This window comes from Elephantulus edwardii, unplaced genomic scaffold, assembly GCF_000299155.1.
Source record: "Elephantulus edwardii isolate Elephantulus edwardi_28Jun2011 unplaced genomic scaffold, EleEdw1.0 scaffold00015, whole genome shotgun sequence".
NCBI classification, from domain to species: domain Eukaryota; kingdom Metazoa; phylum Chordata; class Mammalia; order Macroscelidea; family Macroscelididae; genus Elephantulus; species Elephantulus edwardii.
In genome coordinates, this window is record NW_006399765.1 from 18,273,352 (window position 1) to 18,299,403 (window position 26,052).

General features: G+C 42.5%; 1 protein-coding gene across 1 annotated transcript; it reads left to right on the plus strand.

Moving 5' to 3' along the window:
* The first annotated feature begins 432 nt into the window (after nt 1-432).
* Nucleotides 433-24,498, plus strand: YWHAB (tyrosine 3-monooxygenase/tryptophan 5-monooxygenase activation protein, beta). Its single transcript, XM_006881564.1, has 6 exons — nt 433-610; nt 18,363-18,665; nt 20,985-21,108; nt 22,494-22,657; nt 23,961-24,056; nt 24,364-24,498. The coding sequence occupies exons 2-6, from the start codon at nt 18,372-18,374 to the stop codon at nt 24,418-24,420; spliced, it is 735 nt and encodes a 244-aa protein (XP_006881626.1). The 5' UTR covers nt 433-610; nt 18,363-18,371; the 3' UTR covers nt 24,421-24,498.
* The last annotated feature ends 1,554 nt before the right edge of the window (nt 24,499-26,052 follow it).

Below are 26,052 nucleotides of genomic sequence, written 5' to 3' on the forward strand. Positions count from 1 at the left end.
GACGCTCTGGGGATGGAGTGGGGTCTGATGGCCAGTCTTTGGGCTGGTCCTGGATGATTCTCAGCCAAGTCAGGCGGAATGGCCCTTATGCCCGCATCCTTACCTAAAACCTAATCCTCTCCCACTCCTTATTCTCCCAGATGCCTTTCTTTCCCTTTGCCCTCAACTCGGCTCATTTCCACATTTTCCCGGGCCTCGCTTTCCCTCCACTTCCACCTCTTCCGCCCCACTCCCACCCTCTGCCCTCCACACTCCCTACCCCACGGCATCCCAGCACTCAGCTCCCCTTTCTCCTCGCCTTCCTCCCTCCTATCAGGGCCCCTCTCAGGAGGCTGGTGCAACCCGGTGCCCTGTTTGTCCAATGAGAGCACAGCAGAGGGACGGGGCGGGGCTTGAGCCAGGGCGGAAGTGGTGAGCAGAGCGGAAGTGGAGCTGCCGCCACTGTCGCCGCCGATTCCGGAGCCGGAGTAGCTGCCGCCGCTGCCGCCGCCACCACCGCCACCACTGCCACCGCCGCCGCCGCCGCCTAAGGAGCAAGGCTGAGAGAGAAGCGGTCATCGCGCTTGGGGCTTCACTCGGAAGCATCTTTGGTCCCTGCAGTCCTCTTACGGTGAGCGAAGTGCAGAATCTGCCCAAGGCTCCTGGGAGTTCAAGGCCGGGGCTCATCGTCTGATCGTGGACCCCCACGGGCGGGATCTGGGGGTGCTAGGGGATCGGAGTGGTTTGCTAGGCCCTGCGCGGACGCCTGCGGCGCGGGCCTGGCCTCACCGCGGCCCCTCCCTGCTTCCGGGGCCGGGCCCTTCTCCTCCCGGAGAGGCGCGGCCTCCCTGGCCGCCCGGGGCCCTGCCTGGTCAGCGGGGTGCGGTTCCACCCCAGGCCGGAAAGAATGGCCGAACGTGGACCTGGCCCCTGCTTCCCACCCCCACCCCACCCTCCACCTTCGATCCCCGCGCGCGACCCCTCCCTTCGCCTTAGAAGGCAAAGAACCATCCTTCCAGCCCTGCCACCCTTTTTCCTTGTTTTCTAGTTTCCAAAAACCTAAGATTTTACTCAATGAGGGCGATTTCTCCAATCCCCGGGACCCTGCTTGATTCTCTCCGGATGAGTAAGGGGTTTAACCTTGGGAGACAGCCGCCATGGGGGGACCCCCCTCCCACTTTGCAGTAAAGCCATTTCATCATCAGCCATTGGCTGGGGAGCTTGGGAGGGCCCGAGGTTACCTGGGGAGCACAGGGTGGAGATTTGAACCGAGAAAATGGCATTTATTGGAACTGGTTGCAGAGTTAGGTCAAATCGCCAGGAGGAAAAATATCAAAGGCAGGGAATCGGAGCATTTTTTTTTTTCTTTCTCCCCATGGCTTTCGCGGTCATTGAATGCCATTATCTTTTGTGCCTTCACCCCAAACTCCCCCATACTTTGTGTGAGCAGATTTTTCAGTATGAAATCAGCCTACTGGTCTCCTTGGTGGTGGGGAAGGGGTAGAAAATTATTTTAGCCCCCTTTTCTCTCCTCCCCCGCCCCCCGCAAAATGAGTGCACCATCGTCTATTGCAAATGGAGAGCTAGCATGTAATAATGAGGCTTTTAAAGACAGCATTGGTAAGACAATTTGCTAACCTTTCCATAAAAAAAAAATAAATAAAAAATTAAAATAATCACGTCTTTGGTCCTCGCCTTCAATGCCTTTCTCTTTGTTAAGGCTAGAGAGCATCAGGCTCTGGTTTTACGTGTGTGGGAGCTGGAATTTGGCAAGATGATGTTATGAAGATATAAAACCAGGCAGGCGAGAAAGAAAAGCTCTAGAAAGGTGAAGGACTTGAAGAAATAGGAATGTTGCCTGGACTTCTCAGTCTGTCTCAAATGTATGGACCATGTGCAGCTTACAGAAGAAGGCACATGACTACTCAGCTTTAGTATTTTTTCTGATGGGAAATTGTACCTATAAATGTTGTTTCTTAGTGGATTTCTTCCTCTTTCTACTGCACCCATTTCATCTTCGAGGGTGGGTATCTGCATTGTCTGAGCCCCCTCTTTCTTCCTAGTCTTCATGCCCTGTGTCATGGTGAGGGGTAAACTTGGCAGTTTTACTGGATGCAAGTGAGATTTTCATGTGTGGCCTTCAAAATGGCAGGCTAATGAGCCGGTAGCAACTGCTGAATTCTTTTTGCAGCCTCTCTCTCTCCCTGAGATAAGAAACCATTCACTCATCTTACAGATGCAGTCTTTGTGGAAATTAAGGTGATGGGGCCTAGTAGACCACACATCTAGTTTTTAGATTGAATGTCCTCATTCATCAGTCACAAATATTTATGGACTGTCAACCCCTGGAGTGTGACTCCTACCCTATAATCTGTACATTTCCCAGCATGCAGAGGCTGTGCTGTGTTGGAGCCATTTTATTTTGGAGCACTATAGATCAGGGAGGCCGACTCCGGAAAACCAGGTTGGGCAAATTCTCATGTTGCTAGTTCCCTTGGCTGAGTCTCCAGAGATTTGAGACTGCAGAAGGCGCATTTTGCCCATTTGGCTGTGTGAATACCAAAGTGGAGAAAACACTGGACTTAACAGGCAGATGAATCTGATACTGGTCTTGCCTGTAGCATTTCTTTCAGCTCTGTGGTCTTCAGCTTAATATTCAAATCTCTGTTGATTTCCCTATCACCAGAGTCGCTATTAGGCCTTTTTACAATGTGTAAAAGGTTAAATATAAGCTTTCAAAAATAATTTTAAAAATTAATAAACCATGGTGTTCCCTACTAATGAGTGTCCCCCTCACATTGAAATCTGATAAAATTCAATCCTCGTGTACATGTTGCTTGCAAAAAATAATACTGTTCCAGGATTTTATTTCTCCTACAATGCCTGTACAGTGGAAATGGTAATGTAGTCTTTGGTGGATTGTTGTAACTCAGTATTTTAAGATAAATATCTTGTACAGAGTAAGGACTTACCAGTGTTAACTTGTCCATATTCATGAGTGTGTGTATGTGTCTGTGTCTTAGGGAGGACAGATGTGACTGTCTGTCTTTATAAAGATTTATAGCCTTGGAAACACTATGGACAGTTCTGCTCTGTTTTGCAAGGGTCAGTCTGCATCAAAACTTACTTCGTGGCAGCGAATAGAAGGGTTTTTTCCCAGTCCATCTAGACAGTTAGCCTATAGTAATGGTTACCACTTAGCATTTGCTGTTTTACACCTGATAACTTAGTCTTTATAACAGACAACAATATATAATTCTGTTAGCTTCACTTTAGAGAAGAGGCATGAACAAGTTCAGTCATTCTCCCAAGGTCACACAACAATATATAATTCTGTTAGCTTTACGTTAGAGAAGAGGCATGAACAAGTTCAATCATTCTCCCAAGGTCACACACATTGTAACTTCTGGGACCAGGAATCCAACCCAGGTACTCTAGCTCCTTGGAATCATAGCTTTCTAAGTGTGGTATGACAGCACAGCATTTTTCACCTGAACACCTTTTAAGCCTTAGTTTTTCTCTCTGTATATTCTGTTAAGACAAATGTGTTTGAATGAAGAGGTTTTTGTTAAGCTGGTTTTGAAACTCAATAAGATGTAATTGGGAGTGGGAGATCGTTCTGTCTAAAGAGCCCTGGTGGCAAAAAGATAGATAGATAGATAGATAGAGCGAGCGAGCCCTGGTGGCACAGTGGTTAAGTGCTTGACTACTAAGTGAACTCTGGGAAAGTGAACTCTGAAAAGACTGCAAGCTACATAAAGCCGTGTGTCCACAGACATGTTCCTTCTGGCATCTGTAAAAGGAGACAGTGATACCTCCTAGGACTGTAGAAAGAGTAGGGGCAGCAGCATCTGATGGCTGCTGACTGCACACAGGGGAGCAAACCCACAGACTGCCTTCCATGAGGTCAGCCAAGCCCCCGAACCTGCTTTTAATTCTGGCACCACTGCCTGCCCAGGCCTCTCACTGGCCCTGGTAATCCTTTGCAGTGGCCACATAGGACTCACAGACTATTTGGGGTTTGAAGATTGACAGGTTATAGTTCAGGTTGGCAGAAACATATAATTCGCTAGTCAGAACACGTTCTCAGGCATACTCACCGGGAGGCTTGAGGTCACTGTCACAAAGTTCTTAGTCCGGCCAGCCATGGTGTCTTTTTGCTTGGCGGAGGCCCCTGGCTCCATGTCCCGGTTGAACTCTGTCTCACATTGGTCTCTGGTTCTCCATCACTGCCGCTCCACCTTGAGCTGGAGGCTTGGGGCCCCTGAGTAATAATGCCCATGCTTTGTGCTGCTTCGTTCTTGCTGGTAGCCAGCTTGCCATCTTCTTCCACTAAACCTCAATTTAAACCTGGTAGGATAGCAAGACTGACCAATCCCATCATTAATAATCTATCCCCTGTGTGCTTGCTCCCACCCAGCCATGTGAGGAAAGTCAAAGGCATTGGCCTTCTAAAGGCCATTGTGGACACTAACCTCCCTTTTCCACAAATTCTCAATAAGCTCTGGTGCCAAAGTGGAGTAATCCTTAGATCACTGACTGAACCATCCCTAGATTCAAACCCCCTGAGCTACTCCATGAAAAAAGGATGAGGCAGTCTATTCCCATAAAGATTTACAGCCTCAGAAACCCTGTTGTTTCTCATATAGTAGAAACAGTTCTCCTGTGCCCCATGTGGTGGCTATGAATCAAATTGACGTTGGTGGGTAGAATACTTAGAATTCAAATCAGAGAGTTGATCTAAACTCCTCAGTGGGTGCTCCTTTATTCACATCTGAAATAGTGGCCTTTTCCATTGTAATTACTTACTATACCAGTCAGCTGTTACGTGTTTTGTGTGGTAAACTAATTGATTATGTGTGTGTGGTTAGACATCAACAACAAACCCCCCCCAAAAAAATATACACAACAAAACAACATTTGCCATTTTCATTGTATCATTTAGTGTCACTATAGTCATCGTGTTGGGGAACCATTACCAAGTGTTTTTTATCCTCCTTAATGAATGATTGGATTTTTAAAAATTTGTAAATAAAATAATTAGTAGTTGAGAAATACTAGGGATTTTTTTTTTCCTGTTTAGATTTTTTTTATTTGTTTGTTTCTTTTAAAATGTAATGTTCTGATTAGAGCTGAGATGGTTCTTCTCAAAAAAAGACAATAAACATAATCTGTATTTTAGAGATCAAATGTGACCCACATATCTGTCTATGTAGGAATATCAGGGCCTTTTCACCTTTCAGTAGAATGAATGCATCCATTGATCAAATAGTTTTCTAGTCAGCCAGGTAAACATTGTACTCCATATTGGGTGTTCGATGATAAAAATCTGGGTCCTTTCCTTCAGCCAGTATGGGAGCCGACAGTGACAAAATAAACCCGTAAGTACTGTTTTACGAGTAGACATAGATAAAGTAACTCGGGCTTTTACAAAAAGTCTCTAAAGAAAACACTCTGAATTTACAAGAAAATGAGATATCCCTTAACACAGTTTATTTGTTAGTTTTTTGTAAAAATGAAGACACCGCAGCCACCGCTGAGTGTTTACGGTGTCCTGTGTCTGTTTTATGGATGAGAAAACAGAGGCTGATAGAGCCCAAGTGACCTGAAGAAGCTGGTGTGTGGTACTGGTAAATTGGGCAGAGTCATTCCTTTATGTTGAGTCAAGGCTTCCCTAATCCCTCACTTATTTCCTTAGGAGCCCTAGTGTAGTATTGCTTTACTATAGGCTGTTAAACAGAAGATTGGTAGTTCAAATCCAGGAGCAGTTCTGCCTGAGAAAGATAAGTCATTCAGAGATTTAGGGCCTCAGGAACTGTGGAGGGTCAACATGAATTGGAACTGACTTGATGGCAGTGGGTAAGTTCTCATTGGATGGACTTAATTTGTATTAAATTTACAAGGTCAACAGATGGGACTGGTTTAATAGATATGGAGCAGAATGAGGATATTGTATTTTTTGATTGATCACTTAAACTCAGGAGACCAATTTATTGTCCTATTTGCTATTGATTCCCATCCTGTGACCTTGACACATCATATAACACTATCACTTTTGTTTTTAATTTCATCTCAACTATTTGGACATATGTTTAATAATGATGTTCAGTCATTGATGTAGAAGAGGTCGAGGGATTTTGACATGGAAATGTAGCATTCCTCCATAAATAAATGGTCATTAGATATAGATTGTCTCTCTCTTTTTTTTTAATGGTCTTTAAGTACTTGAAAGAAATTCTTTTTTTCCCTTAAAAAAAAACAAACCAACAACCCAGCAAACCAGACCATTGTCATTGAGTCAGTTTTGACTGGCAGTCACTCTGTAGAACAGACTAGAACTTCCTCGAGGACTTCCAAGGCTGTAAACCTTTGCAAGGTTGTCTTTCTCCCACGGAGCAGCTGGTGGGTTTGAGCTGTTGACCTTTTGGTTGGCGGCTGAGTGCTTAACCACTGAACCACCAAGGTGTCTCACTTTTGTGTGTAGAATGACGCACTGCATTTTTTAGAGTGGGTGTTTTCCAGTGAGTAGTTTTCTTTGAGCTGGGAGTACTTAACTTTTTCTGGGTAACTCCCACAAACCACCTGGTCCCACTTTCTCAGTCCCTCCTGCAGTAAGTAGCTTAGCATGTGTTTCTCGAGCAGAGTGACTGGAGAACTCTAACTTGTAGCTTTCTGACACTGTGGATGGATGGTCTCTGGAATGATGTGTCTGTGACTGCTCTTCAGAAGTTACTGTGTCTGTGACTGCTATTCAGAATTTGCCATGTAGCCTCTCTCGATACCTGTTCATGTATTTGTATGCTAATTATTCGAGAAGCTGGACTCTGAAGATTATGACATCAGGATCGAAGGAAGATTCATCAATAACCAGCATCATGTAGATGACACAATCTTGCTTGCTGATTTTCAGCATTTGCTGTGGAAGATTAAAGACCACAGCCTTCAATATGGATTACATCTCAATGTCAAGAAAACAGAAATTGTTACTACTGGACCCATAGTCCAAATCATGATAGATGGGGAGAAAAGAGATTGAAACTGTCCACAATTTCATCTTTTCTAGATTCGCAGTCAGCACCCTTTGTATCAGAAGACATACTGCATTGGGAACGTATGCAGTCAGGGACCTCTCCAAATTATTGAGGAGCAATGGTTTGACCAGTCTGAAGACTAAGGTGCACATGATTCAGGCTGTGATCTTTTTAGTCATTTGCTATGCAAGTTAGAGCTGGATAGTGAATAAGGATGACAGAAGAACTACTGATGCCTTTGAGGTATTGGAGAAGAGTACCAAATATCCCATGGACTGCCAAAAGAACAAATATATCCTAGAAAGTGCAGCCAGAGTGTTCCTCGAAGACAGAACAAAGCTGCTTCTCTCATCCGTTGGCATGTTGCTAGGATAGGCTGTCCCTTGGAAAGTGGAATTTTGGCTAACGAGAGGGAGACCCTCAACCAGATGGATTGACACGATGAATTCAGCATTTGATTTAGGAGTGTCGGGAGAATGAGAATGGCACAGGATAAGACAGTGTTCAGATCTATTCATAAAGTCACTGAGTCACACCTAGCAACCACCACCTGCCAGTGTTTCCTCTCCCATTAATAATTGTTCTCATTTCTTTATCTACTGTAGTCTTTGATTTCTTTTAATCAGGAAACACATACATGAACTTATTCATTTGTTTTTCCCATCCCTATCTGAGCTCCTCTTTTCTCTGCTATTCAGAGCCCTTTTGTTGAAGGTCAGTGTGATCCCAACTTATGGTGCTGCATATGTCCAGGGCTGTGACCTGGAAGCAAAGACCCGGCCTGTCTTCTGAGTTACGTCTGAGTGGTTTGAGCACCAGCATTTGTCCTCCTACTCAAGTACTTAACAGTTTGCACCACCTAGGGAAATCCCACTTTTAAACTCGATCATCTTCCCTCTAATTTTAATTGATTGCTTCTCCTACAAGTTTTGCATCCTGTGAATACTCCTGTCTTTGTATGTTTGCACCATTGGAGTGTAAGTACAGAGGAGGACCACATTGTCCTGCTTTTATTCCCTTTCCCTCAGCCCTGGAAAACGAGAGTTCTTGAAAACTTAGTAACTTCCATTTGCAGTTACTTGAACACACAGTACCTGCACTACATGTTTGTGAAGTAGATAAAGACTAAGAGTATTTACCTGTACTCAGATTGGCACTACAGATGCACTTAGTACATTATATTGCTGGATATTTGTTAGTGTCCTCTTTTAATCATTCCTGAAACTGAGGTTTGGAGAATTTATAATGTGAAAATGTGGAGAAATAGTTTATTCCTCTGAAACTCATATTTGTTGTGTGTAAGGCCTTTCCTAATTGTAGATCTTCCTCATGTGTTTTCTGTGGTGGCTCAGTAATTCCTGACACATGAGAGAAAATGAAATCCTTGTTTCCAGTTTCTAACAAATTATTAAACTTCATTAAAGCTCATTATCATTAGTTCAGAATTGTGTTCATTTTCTCTGAAAAGAAAATAGAACTGAAAGTTAATGCCTTTAGGCCACGCGGCTGTCATCTTCATTTTTTCTTCCTTTGCCGTGCGTTTAAACTATGGATTGAAATGGTTATTAGTTTTTTTCTTCCCCTTCCCCTTGGCTTTCTGCTTCAGACTACTGAAAAATAACCTCCCAGAACTCCCAAGTCTTGTTAGGGATATAGCCCTTGATCAAAATTGAGAAAGAGGAGCTAGGCTGGTTCATAGATACTCTAGTTGCAACATTTACTTTCTAAGAGTTTCATTTATTTGAAAAAAATCCTACTATTTGGTTAAAATATTTTTCATAACTTTCTCCTTATCTGCAGCAGTGGCTTCTCTTTAAAAGCCTTTCCTATTTAAAAAAAAAATTAAAGCAGTACATAAAACCAAACCCATTTGTCATCAAGCTGATTCTGACTCATAGAAACTTACAGATACTGGAATGACTGCTCCCTGCCCCTTCCCGGGGCTCGATATAAGTCTGTATAGATGGAGAAGAGATAAGGACAGTTAAAATAATGTTATCACCATCATAAATGGTTGTGTCTGCTTTTGTGTTCACAGCTGTATTTCTGTGGAGCTGTTATAAGAATGGACTGTTAGGAAGGTCTCCCTCATCTCAATACTACCTCCTTAACAAATCTTCCTTCACTTTAAATCTCATTTTTTAGTGGCCATGCAGTTTCCCTTTTTTGAAAAGCCAGTGCCCTGATTTTGGATAATTAGAGTGTTTCCATATTTTCAGTTAGCAGTTGCTGTTCATCAGCACATGCTCCTCTTGTCTTCTGACCTGGACGTAGAATGACTGACACCCTTCAGGTGGGTGTGCATGCACTCTTTGTGCAGCACGTCCTTGTCCTCCTGATGTTTGCTCACCTCGAGCAGCTTGATGCGCTGTAGCGGGGCTGGACCCCGTGACCTCAAATGCTGTGATGCCCTGAGTCTGCACGCTGTCGGTGCCAGCCCTCATTCCTAGAAACGGGTTCTCCTGCCTTCTTATTTTTCTTGCTGAGATTTCCACTCAGAGTCTTCTAAGAAAAGTAGATCGTGGTTATAAGTCCTCATTACTTGTCATCTTGAGAAAGTTCTGTTAGGAACGAAACAGTAACAACATGTGTCCATTTTGAAGACATTCAGAGCTGGAATCTTATCTCGGGATGTTAACAACATAATAAACTCACTTCCTATACAAAACTGGTCTAAACTATAGTCCTTCCATCTCACAGAATTTTCTATTAACAAAAATCCAAGCTCACATTTTATGCCCTAAACCAGTGATGTACGGGTACTCTGAAAAACTCTGAGCTCATTGTCAGCAAGCTGGAACCAACTCACAGCCGACCCTCCAGTGAGATTTCAGAGGTTGTACCTTGCACAAGAAGAGACTGCCCTTCTTCCAGCGAGCAGCTGGTGAATTCAAACCACCTGCCTTTGAGTTGGCAGTACAACTCCCTATCCACTAGACCACCAGTAGCTGCTATGAGAGGAACAGGAATATTTCTGGTTTGTTTTTTGCACTACATAGTTTAAAGAAAGAAAAAAAAATAAAAATTCCACCTTTACAGTCCTCCACGCTCTGCCCCCTAACTCCTGGTCTTTATAGCAGCTCCTCTGAGGTTGAGTCTGTTACAGTAAAACCTGCAAAAGCCAGAATCTGTTAAAGATAGGAAATGCAAGTACTTCCTACTAATCTAGAGTGCTAAAAACATAGAAGACTGCATCTGGTTAAAGGATGAAGCTCTGTGAGACCTGGAAATAAAAGGCATTCCTGTCATGTTCCAGCTTTTCCAGGTTTCACTGAATCTTCCTTTTAAAAAAGATTGAGATTTGTTGGGGTTGCCTGGTAAGAAATGGCAAGTGAAGTTCGTACACATCGTCCTGTTATTTCTCTGCTACAGCAGCTAGAAGTGACCTGTTCCCTTTCTGCTCCTCAAGGATTGTGTTGTTAAAAAGATTTTTTTGTCACTACTTTTTTGCCAGTATGCTGGAGAAACATATTTTGTGGAACAGGCTTCTTAGAAAATGAACAGTGTAAAAAAAAAATCCTGTACATCAAATCCTAATGGGCTGTAGATTAATTTGGGTTCGTAGGCAGGTTCGTAGGCCTTTGAGCCGTGGTGTGGGAGAAGAGCGTTGACCATCCCATGGATGGCCAAAAGAATGACTATCTCTTGGACAGGGTGCAGCCTGAGTCCTCTTTGAAGGTAAGGATGATGAGGCTTCACCTCACATGCTGCAGGCATGTTGCTAAGAGGGGGACATGATGCTCAGAAAGGTGGAGGGTCAGCAAAAGATAGGAAGACCCTTGGCACGGTGGATTGACACTCTGACTACTCAGGGGTTCAAGTGTCAGGAAGTGTGAGGATGGCACAGGACAGGGTGCGGATCTGCTGTTCAAAGGGCCACTATATGGTTCGTACTTGACTCGATGGCACCTAACCACAACAGGTGGGTAGGCCACTGGGCTTCATCAGCATTCTAGTGCTGGAAGATTGGGAGATTCGACAGGGAGGGTTTGCAGAGATTGGTGAGGGCAGGGGGTTAATAGAACGTTCTAGATGAAGTTGCCTCAGGTGTGTTTGAGTATGGAGTTTATAGGGCATGTGGCTGTGTTCAGTCTGAAAGAAGGTTCCAGGCTAGAAAATGGTGGGTGAGAAAGCCTAACATTATGAAGGACTTTGAAAGCTGGGTAGAGTTTAGATTTTTATGACAGCATGACTAAAGGGGTAATTTAAGAAGAACAATTTTAAAGTGGTGTGTGAGGAACGAAGTACGGATGAAATGAGAATTTAATGTGCTTTTGGAGACTAGGTACTTTGAATTATTTGAGGAAAAAAAGAATTCTCCCAAATGTGTTGTTTTAGTCTTCCATTTTGACATCTGTGCCTTTCGCAGATACTTATTCATAATGATTGTGTACATGATGTGGGAGACAGGCCTTCAAGGAGCTTATGGGAGAGTAATGGTCTGAAAAGGAGAGAAGCTCAGTGAGGTGGATCAACACAGCAGCCAAACCAGTGACTAAGAACACGGCAGTGTTTTATTCTATTTCACATAGGATCGCCATTAATCTGAGAATGTAAGTGAGAAAATAAAACACCACCTCAGGAAATGAAAAAATAACGTCACTATGAGTTGGAGCCAAAGTTGACAGCACCTGTTAACAACAAGGGACTTAACCTGTGTGCAGATTATTTTGTTATTGTTGGGTCCCATTAAGTTGACTATGACTCAGAGCCACCCTGTGAACAACAGGTAGGAACCTTGCCCGGTTCTGAGCCTTATTGTTACAGTCACTGCGTCAGACCATCTTGGTGGTGGTCTTCCCCTCTCTCTCGCTCTCTCCGACCCTTCATCTTCCTAGCACCATGCCTTTTTCCAAGGACTGGCCTCTCCTGTATGCCCATAGTATGTGAGATGGAGTTTCACCACCCTTGCCTTTAAGAAGCGCTCTGGATATACTTCCACCAAAACAGACGTGTTTGTTCTTTGGCAATCCATAGGATCTTCCGTACTCCAACACTACAGTTCAAAGGCGTTGATTGGTCTGTCATCCTTAGTCACTGTTCAACTCTTAGATACATAGGAAGCAGTGGCTTGTCTTATATTGGTCCAGCTTAGTCTTTATAAATTGCTATTAGTGTTACATGTCTTTTGATTTCTTTCCTGCTGTTGCTTTGGATGTTGACTGTGGATCCAAGTACTTTTAGTACTAAATAAAGAATTATGATAAGATATTGAGAGATACATATGAAATGCTGAGTGAGATTAAATTTAGAGCAGTCCTGTCTATGAAAATATACTGTGTGAGCTACATACTAGTTAAACTTTTCTGGCTGCCACATTAAAAAAGAGAAACAGAATTAAATTTTTTTTTTCCATAAATGCACTTTATTACACAGATCTGGAAGATAGCGAGTCACCTCTAAGACTGCCTCAACAAAATTAATTTTAACAATGTTTTCTATTTATCATAATAGATTAAAAAATACAGTAAAAATTGGGAAATCTTTCATAGAAGAAAACTCAAATATTTTCTGCTAAAACGAGCAATTCTAGTAGAAAATGGTGAGACTAACCTTTCAGAGGTGGAAAATTGGCACCAAGAGAAACTACGCAGTCATGTTGAGTTCTGGATCGCAGGTTTGACTGTGTCATTTCAGTGAATAGCCGTGTGTGGCTGATGGATATCAGATAGTGCACACTTGGTGGCTTAAGAAAAGCTTCTTGGAGGGGATGACACTTGAGCTGTGACTGGAGTAGCCTTGTATACAGAATAAAAGGGCAAGGGCATTCCTGGCTGAGGGAGTGGGCTGGTGCACAAAGACAGAAAAGCACCTTCCAGTCTCACACCCGGCTTCCATATCGTGTGGAAGGCGTGTTGTAAAAGACTTTAGGGTGAGCGGTGGGGATTCTTTGATGAGGAAACCTGACTTTCCACTTGACAAAACCCCAGTGGATTGCAGTCGATCATGGGGAAGATGCAGGACCAGACAGTATTTTGTTCTTTTGTGCGTGGGTCACCATGATAGCTAAGAGAACTATTGTATGTAGCAGGAAACTTTGGGGAGATAGTGACTTGATGGGAGTGTTAAGATGGGTCTGACAGCAAAGACCTTGAAGAAGCCTGAGATGAGAATGAAAGTAATGAGGGCAGGAGAAGTGGATGGGAGATACATTGTTGGTGTGGAAAGAAGAACAATTTCATTTCTTGTTTGCTGCCTTTCTCCAAACTGCTGGGTGTTGTGTAACCCATTTCCTGTTGAAATTGGTCTGGCTGCTTCAAAATCCATGTTATATAAGTCAAAAGTTACATAAGCAGCAGTAGGCATCAGAATATTCAGCCTGGATTTTGTTTATTTTAAGTTGTTTTGGTGTCTGTATTAAAAGAAGTAATCCAATTATGGGTACACGTTGTTGTTGTTGTTGTTTTAAGTGTGCATCTCTAAGCATTCTTGTAAGGATCTAAGAAGTTGAAACCAGTGGCTCTGGACCAGAAAGTTTGAATCTTATCTTGGGAAATTGGTTGTGTACATTTGGGCGGTTCCACGGAGTCTTTAGAGAGGTATGAGGTTTGGGAAAGAGAGAGGAAGGATTTAATGTGGAGTCTTGGTAGCATTAAAGAGGTTCTTGGCATCTTTTAGCCGTTTTGATCCTTTGTGTTACACTATTATTAGGATACTGTGCATGGGTTGGCGTGGTTCTGAACTGGCTTTTGGCCATCCCTTTATTAACTGGAATCGTTTGTAGGCAGAGTTGCATAGGTGCTGCTATATGAACTTTGAAGTAGGCCACTAAATGATGACTCACTTTGGTTACACTTACAGATTGGAAATGTTCTGAAGTTTACTGAGTCCTTGAGAAGTGGTTTCTTTCTCTGCAGTGCTTGACACTTTGAGGGGCAGTGAAGTGGGGTTCTTTAATGTTGGACTTACCCTGATCTCAGGGCCTTTATGGTCAATACTGGAAAAGTCTGTCATTGAAGTTGTCTGCATCCTTTGAGTCAGCTCTGCCTCTTAGCAACCCTATGGACAACAGACTGCTCCACCTTCACAGTCCCTCTGTCTCCAGGCCCATTGCTGTAGTCACTTCATCCATCCAGCTCATTGAGTTTTGCTCTTCAGAGACTGACCTCTCCTGCCTCACATGAGAAATGAAGTCTCCCCATTCCCACCTGCAAGCACTGCAGCTGCACTTTGTCTAAGACAGATACGCTGTTCTTTTTGACAGTTGTGGTATATTCCGTATTCTTGGTCAGGGCAATTCAGAGACATCAGTTCTTTGTTGGTCTTCCTTATTCCTTATCTGACTTTAACATGCATGTGAAGCAATTGAAAATACCCTGGCTTTTTGATCATTTCTCTAGATGATAAAGAATACCTATTAAATGTATTATATTAGAGAACGCTAGTTTTGGGTGTGGTCACAACCAACCAAAAGTCTCAGTAGCTTCCCCAACAAGTGCATTTCTCTCTCATGTCGCCTGTTCCTTGTAGATCTGTAGGAATGGCTACATGACGTTCTCAGCTTTGTGATCACGCATCTAGAACAGCATTAGAGCCTGTAGAAGAGACAGGCTGGAGAATTAATTGCACATAGACTTTTCACAGTTTGCATTTGGAAGTAGCATCACTTCTGCTCAAATTTTATTGGACAGAACTACCTCTGGCCTTCTTAACCACATCAGCATTGTTGGGAAATGTAGAGCGCAGTTGGACCAGCTCATGATCACTGTCTCTGCTGTACCTCAATCTAGCTATGTGAATGAAGATGTCAGATGAGTCATGTGAGACTCCTGTGCTGAGTGTAACCTTAGAGCTAGGAGCCTTGTATAGGATACCGCATAGAGGTTTATTTTTTAAGACCATACATGCTACAGGGAAAAATCATGGTCTGAACTAGATAACCTGCTCTTTCTAAATTGCCTAGACCACAGCTGACCCTCCAGTGGGTTTTCAGAGGCAGTTAATCACATGGGAGGAGACTGCCCATCCTTCTTTGCAGAGCAGCTGGTGGCCTCGAACCACATGCCTTCAAGACCTTTTAGCATTGTGCTCCATGTAGTGGAAACTTTTTTATGTTGTAGGGCACTCTCTGTAGAATTTCCATCTTATGAGTGGCTGTTAGTTGGAGTTTTAAAATTATGAATCGTTTTTAGTCCTGGGGAGCTCTGGTGGCCTAGTGGTGAGAAGCTGCACTGAATCCCAAAGGCACGCGGTTTGAATCCACCAGCTGCGCTGTGGGAGAAGGAAGGGCAATCTCCTCCTGTGCAATTAAACTGCTTCTGAAAACCTGCTGGAGGGTTAGCTATTGGTTGGTTCCAACTCAGCGGTACACAACAAAAACATTTTCAGTCTTAAATTGTGATGTCATGTATCTAAGAGTGAAAAGTTTGTTTGAGAAACATTGCCATTCCTACCACTATTTAAAATGGTTATTTTATCTTTTTACACTTTAAAATACTAGCTTATTTTTATACTGTATGGCACAGATAGATATACTGAAACATACAACTGACTGATTATTAGATGATAATTTTTTATTTGTGTTAACAAAAGATTACTCTATAAACAATGACTCATAATGGATTTGTATTATAATGGATAGCACATGACAGTATTATAATTGAAAAATAAGGTGAAGAAATCTCATCAATATAGGCTTGATAAAATCAGTCACATAGACTTAGAAAAACTTTTAGACAAACTCAGTCATGGTTTGAGATTCTGGTGCTGTGCATCTCGGAGTCTTGATTCCTATACAGAAATGATTGCCTGTTATGTATGTATAATGCTTAAATTTTTCAAAGTCCTTTGCTTTTATTAGGCCCATGGCAGACCTTACTAAGAGTTGGTGGCAAGTAAGGAAATTGAAGCTATAGTAAATATCAGAACTTGGGCTAGATAGAGGTCAAGTGTGCAACAGGAAACAGAATCTATCAAATGGTAAAACAACAACCTCTTCAACAAATGGTACTGGCAAAATTTGACTGCTACCTGTAGAAAGCTAAACCAGGATCCATATGTCAAACCATACACTAAAATCAACACAAGGTGGATCAGAAACCTGGGGATAAAGCCCTAAACCATAAAGATCATAAGAAATAAAATGGGGCCAGGCTGTTTTGTGTATAGAGGTGACAATTACAGCCATAAATGCACAATCAGGAGAGGATAAATTGATGAATGGGACCTTCTAACGACTAAATCCCTGTGGATCTCAAAAAGTTTTTCCAAGAGGTTTAAAGAAACCCTACCGACTGGCAAAAGACTTTTTAAAAGTGCTATAACGAGGCAGGATACCAGGTTGCCAGAGCCAGCTTATAGAACAAAGAGGACACTAGACTTTTGGAGACAGAGTTGCAATCAGGAGACAGACTAAGTCCCAGAGCCAAAAAAAAGAGTAAAAAAAAAATCTGTCTTGAATGTTCACTGAGAATCCTCATTAGAAATGAGGAAGACCATATTTTTTTGTCTCAAGTTCTCGGAACTTGTTATTAGGAGGGACTGATCTTGGAGAAGGATTTGATGCTTGATAAAGCAGAAAGTTACTGGGAAAGAATAAGATGAGATAGATTGACATAGTTGCTGCAGCAGTAGTGCTCAGCAGTTTGAGTCGGCTTACACTGTTGTATATAGGGTTGCTTTCAGCTTGGACGGACTAGATGAGTTAGCACTGACTAATAGTAAGTGAGCTCTGGTGGACAAGAGGTAAGGGTTTGTACTGCTAATCCAAAGGCAGGTGGTTCCAATCCACCAGCTGCTCTGTAGGAGAAAGGTGGGCGGTCAATTCCTGGATGATTTACTACCTCTGAAAATCCACTGAAGGGTCACTTAGGAGCCCATTATGATTTGATTGCACTTAACAACATCAGATGGTACCTGATAACAACAACTTCTTTTACCTAATTAATCTTTAAGATCTCTTACAGTATCATATGCTGTGTAAAAAATTTGGTTTGAAATATTTGTTTTCAAATGTACATGGAAAAAATTTTCAAAATATTCTCTTGGATTTCAAGAATATTGTAGGAGTTAGATACATTGTGCTAACTTATTTATTTTTAGAATGATATTCTTCACATATAAATCCAACACATAAAAGTGGAAAAAAAAGAGTTCTGTCTCTTGCTTCAAGATTAATCGAAGTAGTCATCATAGTCCTGATCATATATAAAACACACGGACTTTTCGGGCGTGAAAACATATTTGGTCAAAACCAGACAACTTTTGAAAGAAGTGAAGGGTGTATATTTAGTGTAAATGCCAAGAAAATAGTTACTAGGTTACCTGTTTGTGTAGAAAGACAGAAAGGTAGTGGAAGGAAACAGCGTTAAAGCTAGACGGACTTGAGCTTGAGTCCTGGCACTGCTGTCTCTGTCCCTGTGTGTCAGTGGTGCTTTGCGTGTTGTTAGGATGCTGGAAGCTACGTCTCTGGAATTTCACAATGCTGAGTACTAACCACTGTAAGATCATAGCCGTCGCTGGAATTTCAAATCCCAGCGGGGTGGACAGGTTTCAGTAAAGCTCCAGACTATGGAAGAACAGTGTGATTTAATCTTGAAAATTAGCCAGTGAAAACAGGATCACAATAGAGTATCAGCTGATCTGAAGCTGTAAAATGAGCAGCCACCTAGGTCGGCAGGTACCCCGATACACAGTGGTCAGTAGTCACATCAGTGGACATTAATGACCAGTAAGCAGTTGTGACGATGATACCAGATCAAGCAGAGTTTCATTACGTTGTACGTGATGATTTGTCAATGGTGCGTTAATTTCCTGAATGTTTAATACCTGGACTCACCAGAAATGAGCGAGCTTCAGTCAGCAAACGCTGTCGTCATGTGCCGGCCTCGTTGATCTGGACAGTGCTCTTGGCTTCTCTGAACCTCCATTTCCTCACTCTAATAAAGGAGACGCCAGTAGCAGAGTCTGTAGAGAGGGGTGCTGCTAACCCAAAGGTGGGGCCTCTGGCATTTCAAATCCGTCAGTAGCTCCAAGAGAGAAGATGGACAGTCTCCTCCTGTGTGATTTACAGCCTCTGAAAACTGGCTGGAGGGTCAGCTGTGAGTCGGTTCTGACTCAAAGGCAATGAGTGAGTAGGTGAATAAGGGAGAGGAAGATGCTGTGCATATACCTTGCCTTGTAGGGCTATTGGGAAAATTAATTGGCCAAAATGATATGAAATGCTTACTTGGTAAATAATATAAAACCCTTACTGCCCATAGAGGTACCTGATACATGATCAGTGTTATTGATGGAAGTTGCAGGTTTCCTGTTTAGATACATATCTTTTCCAGATGGGTTGGAAGATTTCCAAATGCATTTTGTGGGCCTTTTCTGACATTTGCTTCCCCTGGGTCCTTGCTGTCCTTCTAGGGAACGACCATGGATAAAAGTGAGCTGGTACAGAAAGCCAAACTGGCCGAGCAGGCTGAGCGCTACGATGACATGGCCGCAGCCATGAAGGCAGTCACGGAGCAGGGGCATGAACTGTCCAATGAGGAGAGGAACCTGCTCTCTGTGGCCTATAAGAACGTGGTCGGTGCCCGCCGCTCCTCCTGGCGAGTCATCTCCAGCATAGAGCAGAAGACAGAGAGGAACGAGAAGAAGCAGCAGATGGGCAAGGAATACCGTGAGAAGATCGAGGCGGAACTGCAGGACATCTGCAATGATGTTCTGGTAAGAAGCATGGTTCTGTTTGCAAGAATGCTTTCTAAACAGTATTCATTTAATGACAAATGCAAATTCTCAAACAGCTTAGGGGAGAGAAAGAGGTGGCAGTGTCTGCATATACTGGAAAGCCGTAGGCTGTTTGCAGCTAATTTTTAAACATAGGATGTGATTTTCTCACCTCCTGCTTGCTTATCACTTAAGGGTTATTCTCTCCCAGCAGAGAGATCTGAGAGAAACAGAAACAGGACCATGTAGTAGTCAGTGTCCCTCCATCTTTGTAGAAGTTGAGATCAGACAGGTGGGGTTTTGGATCGATGCAGTCCAGACAGGCTCTTCTGAGTGCTAGTCTAAGTGATGTCATCTCCAGAAGGGGAGGCAGGATCAAGAAGCTGAACTGCATTCAAGCCTCAGACAGCTGTACTTTGACACGGTAAAGCCCTCTTTTGCTGGAAAACTGGGCCTATTCTTGGGGCATGCATCCCAATTCCAAAGAATTGGAGGATTCCACTGTCTTGGATTTTCTGTAGGAAGTCTGGTGGTAAGTTGTGCTGCTAACCCAAAGGCCGAATGTGTCTGATGTTTCAAATCCACCAGCAGCAACTCCATGGGAGAAAGATGGGCAGTCTCCTCTTGTTAAAATTTACAGCCTCAGGAACCCGATTTGAGTCGGGATTGACTTGATGGCAGTGGGTTTGCAGGGTTCTTTTAGTGTTTATACATGCGTTGGTCAGAAGGTGTGATTTCTAACTGCTTCCCGTCTGGCCACTGTCGGGTTAAATGGGAAGAGTGCATATTCCACAACAGATCATGATCTTTCCTTTACACCCTGAGCCCACTGGGAATTTTTTTTTCTTCCAGGTGAAATCAGGTAAAAATGAATGAACGGTAAGGGCTGCTTTGCAGGGAAAAGGAATTCACACTTAGGGATCCATCTACCCTGGCTGGCTGCCTCTCGGAATTACCGCCCATTATACTTTTCTTAGGAAAACCAGCACACGCTTATCAGGCACCCAGGCTGGGCTCCTTACCCCTAACGCACAAGGAGTTCCTGTCAGCAGAAAGTGTTGACATGACTTCTGCCCGCTGTGTCTTCTTGCTGTAATTGATTAAATCCCCTGTAACCCAGCTTTTGCCTTGAGCTTTTCCTTTTATTCATTTCATGTTGTAAGAATGTCATGGCTAAACTTGTTTCCTATTGGCTATTTGGGGGTTTGTTAATGGTGCACTAATTCCTGAATGCTAGGTACATCTGGTATTCAGATGAAGTATGGCTTGCATTTCAAGGGCAAGAGAGTTCCATAGTTCCTGAAATCTAAACCAGCTTTTAAGAGCACCTGAAGGAATGGGAAGAAGAGCCTGGCACTTCCAGCCTCTTACGCAGTTTTTCAGGATGCCACATTCTAAACCAACTCTTCAAAAATATTGCTCTGTATACGAAGCTTGGACTCCTTCAGAACTCCTTTTGTTGTAAGCATAAATGTTTAAAGGCATTTATTATTAATAATTATAGCTACTCTTTTTGAGTGCTTATTACGTGCTCAGCGCCTTTTAAGCACTGTTTGTATGTTAGCTCATTTATCCCCATAACTCTCCTAGGAAATGGCTGTTCAGCTCTTCCCTGCAGAGCCGAGGGGGCAAAGGCTCAGGGTAACGTCCTCATTTGTACAGGGTCACCCAGGGTCACAGGAAGGGTTTGAACCCCCAGGTCTTTTTGAATCTAAGTTTAAGTCTTGGCAGTTTTGCTTTATTTTTTATTCTGTCCAAGGTAGAAATCGAGTTTACCCCCCTTCTAGATACAGAAATAATAAAAATCCATTTAAAAAATAAAGGTTTTGCAAGCTCCAGATGAAGAGTATAAATAAGTAAAAAAAAAAAGTTTCTAATCCTAATACCCAGAGAACCATTGTTAGCATCATGGTGTCTGTATGTTCCATGACCAAGTACTGAATATTAAATAGTGTGCATGTGGCATTTATTCTTGCTCACCCCACCCCGGGCTTTCTTGTGAGAGCCTTTCTGTGTGGTTCTGCATTGTCATTTTCAAGGCTCACATTGTGTGGCTGTATTTTAATCGACTTCTTACGGATGATGAAAATTATTATTATTATTATTATTATTTGAAAATTATTTTTAACAGAAGGATTCAAGCATATGTTATCATGACCTGGGTTAAACAGCATTAAAAAAGCTTTGGATTGAAGATTACGTGCTTGTTTGTTTGAATTTAGAAGTTATAGTGTGTGTTTTTTTAATCTTAGAAACGTAATGATTTTTTTCAATGACAAGATTTCCAAATCCCTAACAGAATATGAATCACTTTTTTAGGAGCTGTTGGACAAATATCTTATTCTTAATGCCACACAACCAGAAAGCAAGGTGTTCTACTTGAAAATGAAAGGAGATTATTTTAGATATCTCTCTGAGGTGGCATCTGGAGATAATAAACAAAGTAAGTACCATCTTTAAAGGACATGTGGCCAGTAGTGGGCCACTTCTCCTTCCTGGTGACTTTTACCAGTTTTGCTTTTGTCCCCTTACCATAGCCGCTAGCAAGCATAGTCCTCAGAAGTGTACAAAACACAGTGTGTGCTGACCTGTAATGATCAGGTTGTGAGGTTTGGAAAGTAGAGTTTCTGAGAGGTAAATAGGGGTATTAATAAAAAGGTCTGGTGTAGTGACACATTTAAGATAGTTCTCTTTTGTTGAAAACATACACAGTGAAACATACATTAATTCAACAGTATGGGTATTACTCACTGCCACTGATTATATCTCTCCTGTTATGAGACATTTTTCTGTGTTCTGAATCTTCTCCCATTGACTGATTTAACCTTGCTGTGGTTTACCTTGAGGATTATTTGGTAGTTGTCTTTCCAGAGGTGAAACATTGTGTGTAATGGTATAAAGTTACCAACATGAATGATGTGCTTGACTGGGAACTCCCTCCTAACTGACCCTCCGCTGGGTTCTCAGAGGCTAGAAATCCCGTGGGGGAGGAGATTACCCATTTCTCCTCTGGAGCAGCTGGTGGATTCAACCTACTTTTCTTTGGCTTGGCAGCACAACTCCTTCCCACTAGGCCACCAGACGCCCCTCCCCCCTTATTAAGTGCCCAAATCAGGATGAGTGTTGGAGACAATGAGATTGGCACAGGACAGAACAGAGTTTAAGGTTGTCCATAGGGTCGCTATGAGTCGCAAGCAGCTCGAGGGCACATAACAACAATGTGCAAATGAAGGTGCTTTGGGTATAGTAGGTGAAATGGTGGGCGGCCAGCTGACAGATGTGACAGTTTAAATGCACAAGCCATTCTGTGGAAGGAGAAGCTGCCATCTCCCATTAGGATTTACAGCTTCTGGAGCCCAGTGGAGGGTTACTGGGAGTTGAATTCCTTTGATGACAGTGGGTTTTTTTATGTCCCAAGTAGAGTCTCCTTTGTTCTCACACAGCCCTGTGGTTTAGCTGAGAACCTGTTAATTTTCTGATCCAGAAACAGGGCTCCCGGAGGTTTTTACTTGCTCCCAGCCATAAACCTAGTGATTAAGAGTTGGGAATTTAAGTTTTGAGTTCAGGCCTGTTGGCCCCAAAGCCCATGATCTTTCCCCTAGAACATACTGTTTTTCACATTCTGTCTTGTTAAAGGTTATTTCTATATTTCTTAACTGCTTTCATAGACTTGGTCTTAATTGTCTTTATTTTCTTCAAAAGCATTTAATATAACACTTGAGTTAGAAAAAGCATTTTAAGAATGTTTAATTGGATAGTCTGATAGCAGATGCGATATGCGATGAAACTCATTAGGCCAGCCTTTAACATTGTTCATCTTTCTTACAGCCACTGTATCCAACTCCCAGCAGGCTTACCAGGAAGCATTTGAAATTAGCAAGAAAGAAATGCAGCCTACACACCCTATCCGCCTTGGCCTGGCACTCAATTTCTCCGTCTTTTACTACGAGATTCTCAATTCCCCCGAAAAGGCCTGCAGCCTGGCAAAAACGGTGAGAGAGGCCCTACCTGTGGTGTCTGGTCTGAGTAAAACAAATGCTTGCTTGTCCTTTCTAAGACCTTACCTTTCTAATCAGAACATAACGTATGGTCTTAAATGAATTTTATCTTAGGTTATATAGACAGAGAAAATTCTAAGAGAAAAAAAAATCTTTTAGATTATATTTAGGATAGCTCTGGTGGCCTAGTGGTAAGAATCTGTGCTACAACCCTGGAGGCATGTTGTTCTTATCCACCAGCTGCTCTGCAGGAGAAGGCTGTGCAGTCTCCTCCCATGCCTGTGAAAATCTGCTGGAAGGTCAGCGATGGGTCAGTTCTGATTCAATGGTACTCGACAACAGTGGGTTATATATACATTTACAGATCTGTTTTTTAGAGTTTTTTTTATTCAGTATCTGCTGGTTTTTGTTTTTGCCTGATGATTCTTTTTTGGAAAGGGGAAGGTTTAAACAGTGCAGGGTAAAGGTAGGCGGCTGTTTCTTGCCCAAGCCAGCCTGTGGGTCTCAGTTACCATCCTTGCAGTAAGATTGGAAGTCTTGCCTGTGTAAATGAAAGGAATCAGGCTACGTTTTCCCCACTTTTTGTTGACCTATTTTTTCAACATTTGAGTTCTTCTCATTTTGACCACATGTAGATTGATCCTTTAAAAAGCACAAAATCCAAGGCATACTTTCATTCCTACTTAAACTATTGTTGGGTTTTGAGATTTCAAGTGCTGCTACTTTTAAATTTTAAACATTATCTCAGGGCAGTAGTTTTGGGGTGGCCGTGCAGCCTCCATGGCTCCACCAGAATTTTGAGATTCTATTCATTTCCCTCCTTTTGACCTAGATTCTTCTCTAGAACCTTTGATCAGAACGTTCAGTAAGGGCATCTGGTACCATCCAGTTCTTCTGGTCTCATGGCAAAGTAGGCAGTTGTTTCGTTAATAATTTTTTTAATGGGAAAGGTGTCTTCAGTGTTATTTTTAGAAGTTCATTAGTCAAATCAGATTTAGCAATAGGAGCGTCACTTTCTTCTTTACATCCAGTGCTTTAATAGTAATTAAAGAATAGGCGAGTTTGCCTACAGTTAAATCTGCTCAGAGGCTGCATCCAGCAAAGCACTTATTTAGGAATTTTGTTAAATGTTGACTTTATAAACATTCATGATAAATTAGCTTAATTTCATGATTGTTTATATCCCACTAGTACTTTACAGATAGAGACATTAACATTTACTTGTTAGTAGGAGAAAATGAGGTTAAGCTTGCTCCAGAGAACCTGTGAATTCTTTGCTAAGTGATCTTCGTTTTAGGCATTTGATGAGGCGATTGCTGAATTGGATACACTGAATGAAGAGTCTTACAAAGACAGCACCCTGATCATGCAGCTTCTTAGGGACAATCTTACTGTAAGTACTGGCTGATTTCGGGGCTACTTTCAGACAGTTTAGTCTCTTTCCTGTAGCTCCCAGTAATCCCAGATTCTAGAGGGTATTTGTACCCTGTGAAGTGTAGGTATAATTTTAAATTGTTAAGTAGCTTAGAAACATGATAGCAGAAGTTTAAACTTGACCGTCATCACTGTGAACAGATAAGGTTAAGACAGTACAGACTGGGCCACCTCCCCAAGTCTTCTTCGGCAGCACTCCTCCATTTGTGCCATCGCTTTCTGGTCGCCCTACTTTGCTTGTTAATATCTTTCTTTTTCTCTTGCAGCTGTGGACGTCAGAAAACCAGGGAGATGAAGCAGATGCTGGGGAGGGAGAGAACTAATGTCCACCGTGCTTCGTGATCTGTTCAGTGTCACTCTGTACCTTCCACATATATCCCTTTGTGCGATAAAAAAAAAAAGGAATCGTATGTCGATTCTCAATTTTTCACAGCCTCAGCCTAGCAAAAATGGTCCATGGGATAAGTAGCTGGTATTTATACCTAAAACTCAGATTGGTCACATAAATGCCACGGCATTCTGAAGTTTTGATTTTGATTAACATTGACAGGATTACCGTGTGTTGAAAAAACTTTTTTTTTTTTTAACTGAACACTGTGATTATGGGGTTTTGTAACTGAGCAGAACTCTTAATGGTAGGAAAAAAAATAGACCTGAATTATGTGTAACTTTTTGGAAAGTTTAATCTGATATCAAAATAGTCATTGAACTACAATTCCGTTGTAAAGTTGTACAGAAAGTTATAGAGATTAATATTGTGACGCTGGGACTTGGAGCGAGACACCCCTCATTTGGCATTTGTGTTAACTCAGTCCTTCTGCCTGTGTCTAGGGCTTGTAGACACTTACTTGAGCAGTTGAGGCTGTGGGCCACTTACGCTCGTGTCTTCTGAGGAAGCTCGAAGCCCAAGGTAGAAATGCTCTGTGGCAGATAGCTGGGTTATGACACCATCAAAAGGTCCAGTGCTCTAACACACGAGGCTAAACCCCCTCTCCTACAGCAATATGTTATCAGTTTGCACCTTGTGCTTTAATAGTAGAATTTGTTTTCCTTGTTACCACCAATCTAATGAGAAAAAGAAAAAAAAAAGAAGCTATGTATCTTATGAATGGCCTTATCTGTTTATGGGTAATTCCTTTATGACATTGTTGTGCAGAAACTGCCTTTTATTTCAGGAGGGCTCAAATCTTTGGGTTCTTCCTAGTTTGGGGCTTTTAAAATTTAGAAATCAAAACTGTCTTTCCCACTGTCCTTTTTGGGGAAATGCAGGGGGGAAACTGGCTTTCTCTTGTCTCTTCCATGTTTCTTTCTGCCTCCTTACTCTCACACACCCCCCCCCCTTTTCCTCCTCTTTGTCTTCAGTTCACTGTTTAATACTGTATGGGCAGGGATGGGGGGGGCCTGGCGAGGGGAGAGAGGTCGACGAGCACACGGGTGAGAGTTGAGGACTCCCAGCCTCCTAGCTAGCTGTCTTCCTCCACTTCTCAGCACAATTATTGCTTTGCAGGCACACCAAGACCTGAGTCTAAAAAGTATTCTGAAATATCCATAATTTCTCCCTGTGATGCAGCCAGCCCCGAGAATGCTTGTTAGTACCCATCACTGGATCTCCTACTGTACTCATCCAGCTAAGGTCCCAGACGTGTTGACACAAGACCCTATAATAATGCAGGGAAGTTGCATGGACATTACACTGGAGAGAATCAGGAAGAGCCGGCCGATCCTTCACGCTGTCCCCTCTACCCTTAACATTCCGTGTACCTGTAAAGCCCATTTGTTTGTCCATCTGCTGAAAAGAGAAAAAAAATCATGCACTGATTTAAAACAAACCAAAAAAAGAAAAAAAAATACCCTCCCTCTTCCTTCCTAGCTGAACAAAAATGTGCAGTTAATACTTGGCGCTTGATATACGCAGTAGTGAATGTGGAACCGAGCCTGTCTGTATATCTGGTAGC

What these genes read in the sequence shown, in the direction of transcription:
- YWHAB (XM_006881564.1), top strand. Translation starts at nt 18,372, where the DNA reads ATGGATAAAAGTGAGCTGGTACAGAAAGCCAAACTGGCCGAGCAGGCT. An exon ending in ACATCTGCAATGATGTTCTG is followed by an intron (nt 18,666 to 20,984) that starts GTAAGAAGCATG and finishes TCACTTTTTTAG; the next exon opens with GAGCTGTTGGACAAATATCT. An exon ending in TTCTTAGGGACAATCTTACT is followed by an intron (nt 24,057 to 24,363) that starts GTAAGTACTGGC and finishes TTTCTCTTGCAG; the next exon opens with CTGTGGACGTCAGAAAACCA.